The sequence below is a fragment of the Trifolium pratense genome, linkage group LG3 (assembly GCF_020283565.1).
Source record: "Trifolium pratense cultivar HEN17-A07 linkage group LG3, ARS_RC_1.1, whole genome shotgun sequence".
Lineage (NCBI taxonomy): Eukaryota > Viridiplantae > Streptophyta > Magnoliopsida > Fabales > Fabaceae > Trifolium > Trifolium pratense.
The window spans coordinates 37937059-37950380 of record NC_060061.1 but is presented as its reverse complement, the minus strand read 5'-3'; the positions used below and the strand labels follow the sequence as shown (position 1 = coordinate 37950380).

General features: G+C 33.5%; 3 protein-coding genes across 3 annotated transcripts; all 3 read left to right on the top strand.

Annotated features, from left to right (window-relative positions):
* Nucleotides 1-730: 730 nt before the first annotated feature.
* LOC123915052 lies at nt 731-1691 on the top strand. The gene is made up of 2 exons (XM_045966205.1): nt 731-1541; nt 1660-1691. The coding sequence occupies exons 1-2, from the start codon at nt 731-733 to the stop codon at nt 1689-1691; spliced, it is 843 nt and encodes a 280-aa protein (XP_045822161.1).
* A 7854-nt stretch (nt 1692-9545) lies between these two features.
* Nucleotides 9546-10229, top strand: LOC123915051. The gene has a single exon (XM_045966204.1). The coding sequence runs from the start codon at nt 9546-9548 to the stop codon at nt 10227-10229; it is 684 nt and encodes a 227-aa protein (XP_045822160.1).
* Nucleotides 10230-12410: 2181 nt separating this feature from the next.
* On the top strand, nt 12411-13322 carry LOC123918735 (transcription factor MYB73-like). The gene has a single exon (XM_045970873.1). The coding sequence runs from the start codon at nt 12494-12496 to the stop codon at nt 13238-13240; it is 747 nt and encodes a 248-aa protein (XP_045826829.1). The 5' UTR covers nt 12411-12493; the 3' UTR covers nt 13241-13322.

The window sequence follows — 13322 nt, the reverse complement described above, 5'->3', positions numbered from 1 at the left end:
TATAATACTAATCTTCATATTAAATGGAAGACTAAAACCCACATCTATAATATTGCTAACTTTAATTCTTAATGGAAGACTAAAATCTCAGTCAACAATATTATTTCACGAGAGACTCATAATTAAGATTTTGAAATTTGATATTATTTAAAGTTATTATCATATAACTTTACATGTTGTTCTCTCCATTTGTGCATCTTAAGAGCTAGATGATTTTTAACACACTTAGAATATTTTTACTCATTCCCAACGGTAACAAACAATAAAATTTAACACTTTTCTCATATCCCCTAACGGCCACATAACGGCCATGAACAGTAAAAGCTTACATTTTTCCACTATCTCCCAACGGCCACAAACCCAACGGTAACGTAACGGACACTTCATAAAATTCACCTATAAATACTTCACCTTCACTCATAAGTTTTCATACCATTCTCAAACTTTTACTCACATTTCCAAAATGTTTAAATTTTTTCTTATGCTTATCACTCTACTTGTCTTTATGTTTTTCATCTTCTGGATCACCAAATATGAAGAATTAGGAGAACCTTTTATAATAGTAACAATATTTGTTGTTTTACCATTACTTGTATTAGCCTGGTTTATTAGCTGATAGAATCATGGTTTTTGTAATCATAGCTATTGAATAAAATAATTTAATTTTTTTTTTTGTCATAGTTTATACATTAAAAAATTGATTGTGTTCTTTTGTATTTTAGATATAAACATGTCAAACGTTAAGCATCATTTCAAAATTCTAAACATAACCGGAGATAATTACATAACATGGAACAACAACTTAACTGAGTACCTTGCAAGTGAGGGGCTCGATAAAATTCTAGAAGGAGATAATGCAGAGGTGCAAACAGCTGACTCACAGGAATTAGCAATGAAAAAATCGAAAGTAAATCGGATAATTAAACACCACCTTGATGATGGTTTACAAACAGAATATTCAAATGCCAAGGATCCCAAAATACTATGGGACAAACTTAAGGCAAGATTTGGACATCAGAGGAAAGTCCTGTTACCTTCATTAATGGATCAGTGGAACAAATTAAGGTTCCAAGATTATAAAAGTGTTGTTGCATATAACTCTGCCATGCACCAAATTATTGCACAATTAGAATTTTGCGGTGTGGCTATAACTGAAGAACAGAAATTGGAAAAAACATTTTCAACTTTCCATGCATCCCAAGTATTGTTGCAACAACAATATAGAATGAGGGGATTTACTGAGTACTCTGATTTGGTCGCAGCTCTTTTGGTGGCAGAACAAAACAATGAGCTCTTGATAAAAAACCACCAGACACGTCCCACAGGAACAATAGCATACCCCGAAATAAATGCAACAACATTTAATCGTGGGCGTGGTGGCCATAAACGTCATAAAGGACGAGGGGGTAAAGCTCATTTTGATGGTCGAGGCAGAAATCACGGTCGAAACCACTTTCGTGGTAGAGGTCGTGGACGAGGATATATGAATAATTATAGGCCTCCTAAATATGACCAAAATAATAAGAATCATCAAGGTAAAGGTAAATATATCCAAGAAGGTCCCTCAAGGAACCGTGATGATATCTGTTTTAGATGCGGAAAGAATGGACATTGGTCTAAGACGTGTAGGACACCAGAACACCTGTGTAAAAAATACAGGGCATCTGTTGAAGAAAAGGGAAAGGAAGTAAATTTTAATGAAGTTGAACCCAATAATGATACTACCTACCTTGAGGCTGCTGATTTTGTTGAAGAAGAAAATGAAATGAATATAAATTAAGTAACTAATTAAATAAGTATTTGAATAATGTGTGGTGTGCTTGTATTACTTAATAATATGTGTGACTTGTGTGGTGTGCTTGTATTACTTAATAATATGTGTGACTTGTGTGGTGTGCTTGTATTACTTAATAATATGTGTGACTTGTGTGGTGTGCTTGTATTACTTAATAATATGTGTGACTTGTGTGGTGTGCTTGTATTACTTAATAATATGTGTGACTTGTGTGGTATGCTTGTATTACTTAATAATATGTGTGACTTGTGTGCTGTGCTTGAATTACTTAATAATATGTATGACTTATGTGGTGGGCATTGTGTAATATTTGGTTATTGAATAATAATGTTGAATGTATTATATTATTGTTTTCCTATCTTTAATCTTGATTTTATTTTAAGAAGGTCAGACATGGAACATGTCAAAGACATTTGCATCCCGGACAGTGGAACTACCCACACGATCCTCAAAAGTAAGAAATATTTCAATGATTTAAATTCTACTAAAGGTGTGATAAATACTATCTCAGGACCTGCTGATTTAATAGAAGGGACAGGTAATGCTATGTTCATGTTACCAAATGGAACAAAATTTGTCATTAATGATGCTTTATATTCTCCTAAATCAAAGAGAAATTTGTTGAGTTTTAATGACATATATCGTCAAGGGTTTGACACTGAAACTGTAACTGAAGGCAATATGAAATATATTAATATTACTACTAATGTTTCTGGAAAGAAGAAAACCTTAGAAAAACTACCAAAATTGCCTTCGGGATTACATTATACATATATACATAAAATTGAATGTAATTTGGTAGTAAAAGAAGACCCCAAAACTATGATTTTATGGCATGACCGTTTAGGTCACCCTGGCTCAACAATGATGCGAAAAATAATTGAAAGTACTCATGGTCATCCTTTGAAAGGTTTAAAGTTTACAAAAGAGGATAAACCATGTGAAGCCTGTTCTCTTGGAAAACTAATAACAAAACATTCACCAGGCAAAATTCATACAGAATCACCTGCATTTCTTGAAAGGATTCAAGGTGATATATGTGGACCTATCCATCCACCGTCTGGACCATTCAGATATTTTATGGTATTAATTGATGCATCTAGTAGATGGTCGTATGTTTGTTTATTGTCAAGTCGTGATATGGCATTTGCAAAATTTCTTGCACAAATAATTAAATTAAGAGCACAATTTCCTGATTATACTATAAAGAAAATTAGACTTGACAATGCTGGTGAATTTACATCAGAATCATTCAATAATTATTGCATGTCAGTAGGAATCACTGTTGAACACCCTGTTCCTCATGTGCATACACAAAATGGCTTAGCTGAGTCATTAATAAAACGTCTTCAATATATAGCTAGACCATTAATAATGAGAACTAAGCTACCAGTTACTGTTTGGGGTCATGCAATTTTACATGCTGCAGCACTCATCCGTCTAAGACCGAGTGCTGATCATAAACACACCCCTTATCAGCTTGCAATTGGTAAGGAACCAAATATTTCCCATTTAAAAATTTTTGGTTGTGCAGTATATGTCCCAATAGCTCCACCACAAAGAACAAAAATGGGACCTCAAAGGAGATTGGGAATATATGTAGGGTATGAATCACCGTCTATTATTAGATATCTTGAACCTTTGACAGGTGATGTTTTTCAGGCAAGATTTGCTGATTGTCATTTTGATGAAACAAAATTTCCAACACTAGGGGGAGAAAATAAACACATAGAAAATGAAATAACATGGTATGTACCATCTTTATTACATTTGGACCCATATAATAAATCATGGGAAGAAAATGTAAAGAAAATAGTACACTTACAAGATTTAGCAAACCAACTGCCAGATTCATTCACTGATTTGAAAAGAGTGACAAAGTCACATGTACCAGCTATAAATGTCCCAGCTAGAATTGATATTTCAAAAACAAATGATGTAGCAAGTACATCCAAGGCACGCTTGAAGCGTGGCCGACCTATGGGATCCAAAGACAAAAATCCCCGAAAAAGAAAAGAAACAGAAAAGGTGAATATGATTGAAAGTGATCCTGAAAAGACACTAGATAACAACAAATCCATGATTGAAAATTGTGCTCTCGAAGAAGCACAAAATGATGACAATGAGATCATTAATAATGAAGCTGATAACAAGAATGATCTCGAGATTTCAATAAATTATGTTAATACAGGAAATCTGTGGAGCCGAAAAGGTATGAACATTGATGAAATATTTTCGTTCTCAATTGCATGTGAAATCATAAACGAAAATGATGATCCTGAACCCAAAACTGTGAATGAATGTCAAAATAGACATGATTGGAAAAATTGGAAAGATGCGATAAATACTGAGTTAAACTCTCTTAAAAATCGAAAAGTATTTGGACCCATTGTGGATATACCTGAAGGTGTGAAACCTGTTGGGTATAAGTGGGTCTTTGTAAGAAAACGAAATGAGAAAAATGAGATTGTAAGATACAAGGCTCGTCTTGTTGCACAAGGTTTTTCCCAAAGACCAGGAATTGATTATGAGGTAACATATTCTCCTGTTATGGATGCCATTACTTTTCGTTATTTAATTGGTTTATCAGTGTTTAACAAATTGGACATGTATCTCATGGATGTTGTTACTGCTTACTTGTATGGATCACTTGATAGTAACATATATATGAAAATCCCAGAAGGATTTAAGATGCCTGAAAACTCAAAACCCAGAGAGACGTATGCAATAAAGTTGCAGAGGTCATTATACGGGTTAAAGCAGTCAGGACGCATGTGGTATAACAGACTGAGTGAATATTTATTTAAAGAAGGCTATGTAAATAATCCTATTTGCCCTTGTGTTTTTATAAGAAAAACAATATCTGGTTTTGTAATAATCGCTGTCTATGTTGATGATTTAAATATCATTGGTACCAATAAAGAAATTAAAGAAGCAAGAGATTACTTAAAGAAAGAATTTGAAATGAAAGATTTGGGGAAAACCAAATTCTGCCTTGGTTTGCAAATTGAATATACTAAAAATGGTATATTGGTACATCAATCAAACTATACAGAAAGGGTATTGAAAAGATTCAACATGGACAAAGCCAACCCTTTGAGTACCCCAATGATGGGCAGAACATTAAATGTTGAAAAGGATCCGTTTAGACCTAAGGAAGAAAATGAAACAGATCTTGGCTCTGAAGTACCATACCTCAGTGCCATTGGGGCACTCATGTACCTTGCCAACTGTACAAGGCCTGATATAGCCTTTGCAGTGAATTTACTAGCAAGATTCAGTTCATGTCCTACAAAGAGACATTGGAAAGGAATAAAACATATTTTTCGATATCTCCGAGGTACTTCTGATTTTGGTTTGTTTTATTCTAACAATACAAAACCAGTTTTACTTGGTTATGCAGATGCAGGATATTTGTCAGATCCACATAATGCTAAATCACAGACTGGATATGTGTTTACATATGGTGACACCGCAATATCATGGAGATCTCAAAAGCAAACACTTGTAGCAACTTCTTCAAATCATGCTGAAGTAATTGCCCTCCATGAAGCTAGCAAAGAATGTAGATGGTTGAGATCAGTAACTCAACATATCCAAGGAACGTCTGGTTTACCAACTGATAAGAATCCAACAATTTTGTATGAAGACAATGCTGCATGTGTTACTCAGATGAAAGAAGGATACGTCAAAAGTGATAGAACCAAACACATCCCTCCAAAATTCTTCTCATTCACACAAGAGCTAGAAAGAAACAAAGAGGTTGATATTCAATACATTCGTTCGAGTGAAAATGTGGCCGATCTCTTTACAAAGGCACTTTCCACATCAGTCTTCAAGAAACACGTACGAAGTATTGGAATGCGTCACCTTCGAGACATTTGAAGAAGAATTACCTAGGCTTGGTTAAGGGGGAGCATAATGTTGTACTCTTTTTCCCTTATTGAGGTTTTTATCCCAATGGGTTTTTCCTAATAAGGTTTTTAACGAGGCAACGTATGTTCCCATCACATTCTTCTAAACAAAATTAAATGGAGCACTATGATGAATATTTCAAAGGGGGAGTGTTATAAGTAATTAAATAAATCATCAAATTAAGGTGAAAGAGATGTTTCACTATTAATGTTGAAATATTCATGGATAATGTCAACTTAAAATAGTAATATAGATTATTGTCTATCTTTGTCAACTTAGAATAGTAAATTTAATTTGTTTTTATCCATGGCTTTACTAGTATAAAAAGCCACTTTGTGTTCAATGTAAAATGCACCTTTCATGAATGATATGAATACATCTAACCCTTCTACTCTCATAATTTTCTTAAGTTTTAATTTAATATTTGCAGCTTATAACTAGATTAGTAATTTTATCATCCTATTAGTACCTAATAAATAATTAAATATTTAAATTTCTCAACAAGATATGTTTTCTGTACTCAAGATATGATTGTTACTATAACTATTTGTAACCAAAATCAATATTTAGAAACGCATAGTGAATTAGGTTTAGTCTTTCACATGAACTAGTCGATTGAATTGGATTGGATTGGAAATGCAAAAATTATGTACAAAGGTATTTATGATATAATTAGTTGTGTGGTCTAGTCTTTCACATGAACACACTCTTTGAGAGATTCTTTTATGATACAAGAGATTATGATCCAACTACTCGATACAATGATCAACTGGATCATGTTTTAAGACATTGCAATGCAAATTATGCAATCATAAAAGATCAACAATAATCACGTAAACATCGTTATATAAAACTATGACTAGATTATTTTAGTCCACGAAAAGAAAATAGAATTATCATATAGAATATAGACTTTACACATTTATAAGTTCACACCTCTACTAGATACAATAATGTCCTGAGCTAATTATATAATAACTGTTAAATTAGTGTATAGCCTTAAGGTTTAGTGTCAAAAAAGGAAAGTATAGCATTTTAAGGTTGTGATTAGAAAACGATAACAAGCAAAGAGAGACAATTTTTTTTGAATGAAATATAATATATGAAAAGGACCAGAGAAACAGCATAACTTCTTTTTTTTTCTTTCTTCATAGTTTTGCTTGATTAAAACACACAAGACATTGAGTCAAAAATGGAAAATATCATTGGCCACATGTTTATTATTCATCCACCCAAATAAACGAATTAATGAAGAGTGTGAATAAAATCCGGGTAAAGTTGTCATGTGAGCTTAGCTTAGTTGACAGAGACATTACATTATACATGAAGGAGTCGGTGTTCGAACTTCGATTATCCCACTTATCCACTTAAGGATGAAATTTCTAACCACTAGATTACTTGCAAAAAAAATTAGGTAAAGTTTAATAGTATCCATCCACGTACCTGCCTTACTGTTTGAATAAATATTTGTACTCATAGTTACAGTGGTCCGAGTAGCAAGTAACATCAAGCATGCTCATATTACCTACACAGATCCAGATTCCCTGCTGTAGCAGGTGCACGCAGTAGTCAATCTCAGCCGTTGATTATCATATCGAACAAATCAGATTAACTCATTTACAAAATTACTAGAAATGATCCTAACCATCAGATTTTAATCGGGCGATTCCTAACTTTTACAGCACAGCATCCTGCTGTAACAGTAGGAGATCTGTTTCCTTACCCACACTGCTCTATGACTTTGAGTACCCATTAACTCGTATCTTAGCTAAAATAAATTAATAAATAGCAAAATATTACTATATCATTTTAAGCCAATTAATAAATAGTATTAGTATTTGGGAAACAAAGATCTATGAATTAGGGTTTGAGCAAGTTGTATTAACTAAACATGGAACTGCTAATGAGTATGAGTGTTACTGTTACGGGGTGTTTGATTGGAGTTAGAGAATAAGGTTAGTCACAGCAGGAGAAATAATGGGCCCGGTTTAATGGTTGATTAGAGGCAAAAAAGTCAAAGGAAATTCAACTTGAATCACGTGAGATTCTCACAGCCTGGTAGTGGGCTCTCGTTACGTGGAAGACGTTTAAGTCATACTTCAAGCTGCTCTTTTGTTTTTAATAATTAATAATGCCTTTCTTTTCTTCAAAGACTTTGGATTTAACTTTTTATTGTTGTCTAAATTTTATATAGTGGATGAAAATTATGCTTGGACGGTAAACACAGCCGCCGCTCCCCCTCTCTTCTAACCCTATTTTGCTTTTCTTCTTCATCATCCACCAAGGAGGGGTGGTTTTTGGGTCAATTTTTGACCCAAAATCACCCCTCTAAGTTGTTTTTTTATTTTCTTTCCATTTAAATAAGTGATTTCACATAAATTAAGTTTTTTAGTTTTGTTTTTCTTGTTTTGTGATTTCGTCGTCTGAGTGCGGCGCTTTGTTGGTGGTCGTCATTGTTACGGCGTTTGTTTGTCCGTCTTGTTGCGGTGTTCGTTTGGTTCATTTTGAAAGGTAGATTTCAATCAATTGCAGATTCGATCAATGATTTGGGCATCATCGTTGCAGATCCGGAAGCATGGACATTCTGGTGACTTTTATCATATTATATTATTTGTAGGCATATTGCAATTGCCGTTGTATGCTATTAACATGGATGCTGTGAGATTGTTTGCAGTTTCATCCTTTTTGTTTTTAGCTATGTTGAATTTGTATTTGCATGTGATGTACTGTATCAATTATTGGAATGAATGAATATCCTTATTTTGAGTCAAAAAAAAAATTTTATATAGTGGATTAGTACGTAGTACATTTTTATAATTTGTTGCATTATGTTCTTGATAAAAATAAAAATTAGTTAACAAAATTTGATGTAATTGATATAAAATTTTAGACTAAATATATTAATTCTTGTGCATCCATTTTTTTTTCTTTATTTTTTGCTTGAAAAAATAAAATTAATAAACACTAGTAATACACTACTACTTTTTTTTTTTGACGTATAGGTACACTACTACTTGTATTCAACGAAATCTTAAAGGAAAATTAAGGCACTTTTTATTGGGGGAAACAAGCGCAAATTGTTAATAACTTAAAATAAGAATATTTGTTTTATATAAATCGTGTATTTAATTTTTAAAAATTTAAAGTGTATTTTTTATGTAAAATTTTATTTGTGGGATTCTTATGTGTCGGCCCATATGACACAAGTTAGTAATACTGGATTCTAATATTTATCGTATCAACAATTACATATACAATGATAGAAAAAGAAGGATGAATTTAGTGGTGAATGATACATTTGAAAATATAGTATGGAGCAACAAATTGGAAATATACATTTGAAAAATAAGAAATTATAGTTACATTGAAAATTAATTGATCATTAATTGATTTAGTGGTGAATGATGTTTGACTTAATAGGGAGGAACCACGGTTCAATCCCCTACAACTGCAATCTAAAGGTGACTGAAACCACTTGATGTCAGAATTGACTTCCAAACAAAATTAAACTTCTAACGTAGTTGAACATTCCGAGGCTCCAAATAAAATAAAAAAGTGTTAGTGTCTGTTTGGTTACAGATTTTGAGGCTTCAAAGGCGAGTTCGTCGTCCCAAAACGTGAGTTCAGTGTGAAGCTGCACATTCAAACAAGGGCATTCTATGTGACTCCATATGCTCTAGATGTAATAAAGTGCCAGAAACCATTGACCATATTTTTATGACTTGTGAGTGGGCTCAACAGATGTGGTTTAGCTCTCCCCTAACCATTACTACTACTACTTCTAGGACTCAATCTTTCTCAGATTGGTTTGCTAAATAACACAAACAAGGAAAGTATGCAAATCATTACTACAATCACTTACACTATATGGTTTGCTAGAAATCAGAAAGTTTTTCAACATCAAGACATACCTGTGGAATTAGCTCTCCCTCGTGCACTGAAGCTGCTTCATGAATACCACCATAACATCAATGACCAACGACTTGAACCCAAGACTTCGTCCCATCCTTCGTTTTCTAGTAACGACAAAAGCTGGAGTCCCCCGCCTAGGAACTGCCTAAAGCTCAATGTGGATGCTCATCTTCAGGATGATGGCCATTGGGGGTTAGGTATGGTCCTACGACGGGATGATGGCCGCTGCGTTGGGGCTGCAACAAGGGTTATAAAGGGATCGAATGATGTGGGTTTAGCAGAAACAGTGGGACTCAAAGAAGCGCTGAATTTGATTCAGTCGATGGAGCTCGATGAAGTTATTGTGGAGATGGACGCAACAATGATAGTTAACGCGATTCACAACAAAATTTTCCCAAGGAACCAATGGGGATTGTTGGCTCATGAGTGCTCTAGGGCTTTCGATCTAAACAACAAGCTTTCTCTGAAGTCGGTAAGCAGAGAGGGGAATCACGCAACACACTCTTTAGCTAGATGGGCTTTAACTGAGCCCAACAAGTGGTGGTCCAATTATTTCCCTGATTGTATAAATCACCATATCCAAAAAGATATGGCCTTTGTAACCTAGTCTTGCTTCTTTAATAATATTTGCTTTGATTCAAAAAAAAAAAATTTACTACAAATCATAAAATATAAAGTTGGAAGAATCAATTTTATGTTAATGTATTTAAACATAAATAAATTAAGCCTCAATTCACTTTTAACCAAAATTAATTTTGGCAAATTCAATTTCAATTATATCAAACTCAATTTTTGTCGCGACGGAACCAAACACATTCTTAGAGTAAACCCTAAACATAATTGGTGATGAGCAGTATACTAGTCCTTTCTTTTGACTTGGGTAATTGGTTGCTTATAGATAAGCTTGAGAAGTTGAGTTTGGCTTTTTAGATCACAGCTGTATATGTATGTTCATGAAACAAAAGTGGTCAAAAAGGGTTTCAACCCCACTTGCAAATAATTCTTTAAAATTTTTCTGTTGTATTTTACTAGTAAACAAGATTTTTAAAAAAACGTTTGTTGTGTGCCAAACAGCTCAACTTTTCCTGTCATATCATGTTTTAAACGCATCCAAAAAAACAAAAATGTCCATTAACTACTTCTCCCCCTAATATACTATTCTATTCACTCACCGTCTTAATTTCCCTGCCCTACTTATTCAGTACGAGAATGATTTTATGAATTTATATACCCTCTTTCATTTCTATTTTTGTGCTATCTTTCTTGCTCCCTATACTATACACACCCCTGTATATATACTAGTATACTTTTACTAGTACATTATTACTCTATCTAATATTATGATGATTATGATCTAATAGTAATTAATCTACAGCTGTTCAATGTGGTACCGATCCTATACCTAGCTCTTAATTTGGACTGTTTATATGTGAACTAGCTAGTAGGTTACTTTAATTTATATTCTAACTCCAAAATTCTGCCTAACTGTTATCATTATAAGGTGCTAAAACAGTAAGGAGAAAATGACCAAATAACAACAATAATAAGTCTTCAATTTTTACAATGAGAGGGATCTGTTTTGAAGTATCATATATGTAATTTAACCAATTGATTTATTATTATAGTTAATTAGGTTTACTTAATGACAAATCTTTTAGTAGAATTCAATTTCAAATTCTGATTGAAACCGGATTTTACATATCTCTCGGATGAATTTTGAATTATCAAATTTCGCCTTCTCTTAAAATGAATTGGTGTGACAAATATTTTTTTAATAATTTAGTAATTGATATAATTCTATGCCCAAATGTTAATTAATGTCAATAGTTACAAATTTATACTTCAATCTTCTAAGTAAAATAGTAGACAAGTCATATACTCTTTAAATTCAAAGTCTTATATACATTAAAGAGAAGTCATATACCATTAGACCTTAAACTACAATAGTACACATATAATGGATGAAACAGAAAGCAAGAGGTGCAAAATAGAATAATAAATTAATAGAAAATGAAGATGTGAGGAAATTTCAAAGAGGACAAAATGGTAATAAAAGAAAGAAAAGAAAAAAAGACAAACCTGGATCAGAGTGTGCCAGCCAGAAAGTCTGGTCTATAACACAGACACACACGCATACCAAATCGCATCTAATCTATAGAGTCATTGTATGTAGTTAGACCCTCCACACACTCACACCCACCAACTATACAAAAGCCTAGTTTCCTGGAAAGTACTCTTCCCCTCACGGTCACACCCCTAACAACATCCCTCTCTATTTTTTTTAATTAATTAATTATTAATCATGATTAATTATCTTATACTTGTATAATCTTGCATGCACCTTTAACTAATTATTAATCACCAAATCAAAACATTATATTCAACTTGTTAGAATGGAGCGAATCATCGACCTCTAGCCTACTACTCAAATTTCCCACCACTACTAAATCTAGTGACTTAAGTAAATTAATGTATTTGAACTACTTTTATTAGGATCTTGCTAATCAGTGCCCCTGAGACACTCTTTATATAGTCTAAATACATTAATTATGCAATGAATGTAAAAATGTGAAATTTGCTTATAAATTGTCACAAAATGAACGATAAGTCGAGAACCTAAATTTGGTTTCTGATGAAAACAAATTTTAGTCAAACTTTATTTACTTTACATCCAAACTCTGAATTATCGAACGGGTAACACAAAGAAATAAAATAATCATTAATCAGAAAATTAGTCTCTTTCTCTCCATATATAAACCCAATTAACACTTCACACTCATTTGCTACTTTCTATTACAACATATCATATCTTACATCAATTCACTTAATTATAACAATACTAAGTTATACTATATATTATCAACACTGAATATGAATATGAATTTTGAAGCAATGAATAGAAGCTGTTCAACAACAACATCTTCATCAGACTCATGTTCATCAGAATCAAATCCAACGAACCAAAACAAACTAGACAGAATCAAAGGTCCATGGAGTGCAGAAGAAGATAGAATCCTAACTCGACTCGTTGAACAACACGGAGCAAGAAACTGGTCACTCATCAGCCGTTACATAAAAGGAAGGTCCGGAAAATCCTGTAGACTCCGGTGGTGTAATCAGCTCAGTCCAACGGTGGAGCACCGTCCATTTTCGCCGCAAGAAGATGAAACAATTATAGCGGCGCATACTCAATACGGTAACCGCTGGGCTACCATTGCGCGTCTTTTACCTGGAAGAACTGATAATGCTGTCAAGAATCATTGGAATTCGACTCTTAAACGAAGAGCGAGTTGTGGCGGTGCTCGCGGTGGTGGTGATGATTCTGTTACGGTTGCCGGAACTGTTAGCGGTGGAAATGAAAGGGGAAGTTGTTCTGCTTTGGCTTTTGAAGATGATCCGTTGACCGCGTTGACTCTTGCTCCTCCGGGGAATGTTAATGGTTATTGTGTGGAAGATCGGGAAGAGGCGGTTGCTGATCGTCGGTTTCCTTCGCCGTCGCCGGAAAGTTTTCCGACGGGGTTTTGGGATGTGATGAAAGGTGTGATTGCAAAAGAAGTTAGAGAATATGTTTCTTCTAATTTTGCTCATAATAATAATAATAATTCTGGTTTTCATTAAATTAATTTATGAATCAATAATCATGAACTTTTTTTGTGTTATTGTTAATTTAATGAAATTAATTATATTTTGTTCTGCTTAA

Bases quoted from the DNA above. Each gene is read 5' to 3' on its own strand.
- LOC123915051 (XM_045966204.1), top strand. From the start codon at position 9,546: ATGCAAATCATTACTACAATCACTTACACTATATGGTTTGCTAGAAAT.
- LOC123918735 (XM_045970873.1), top strand. From the start codon at position 12,494: ATGAATATGAATTTTGAAGCAATGAATAGAAGCTGTTCAACAACAACA.
- LOC123915052 (XM_045966205.1), top strand. From the start codon at position 731: ATGTCAAACGTTAAGCATCATTTCAAAATTCTAAACATAACCGGAGAT. The intron at 1,542-1,659 runs GTAAATATATCC...TAAAAAATACAG, and splicing joins TAAGAATCATCAAGGTAAAG to GGCATCTGTTGAAGAAAAGG.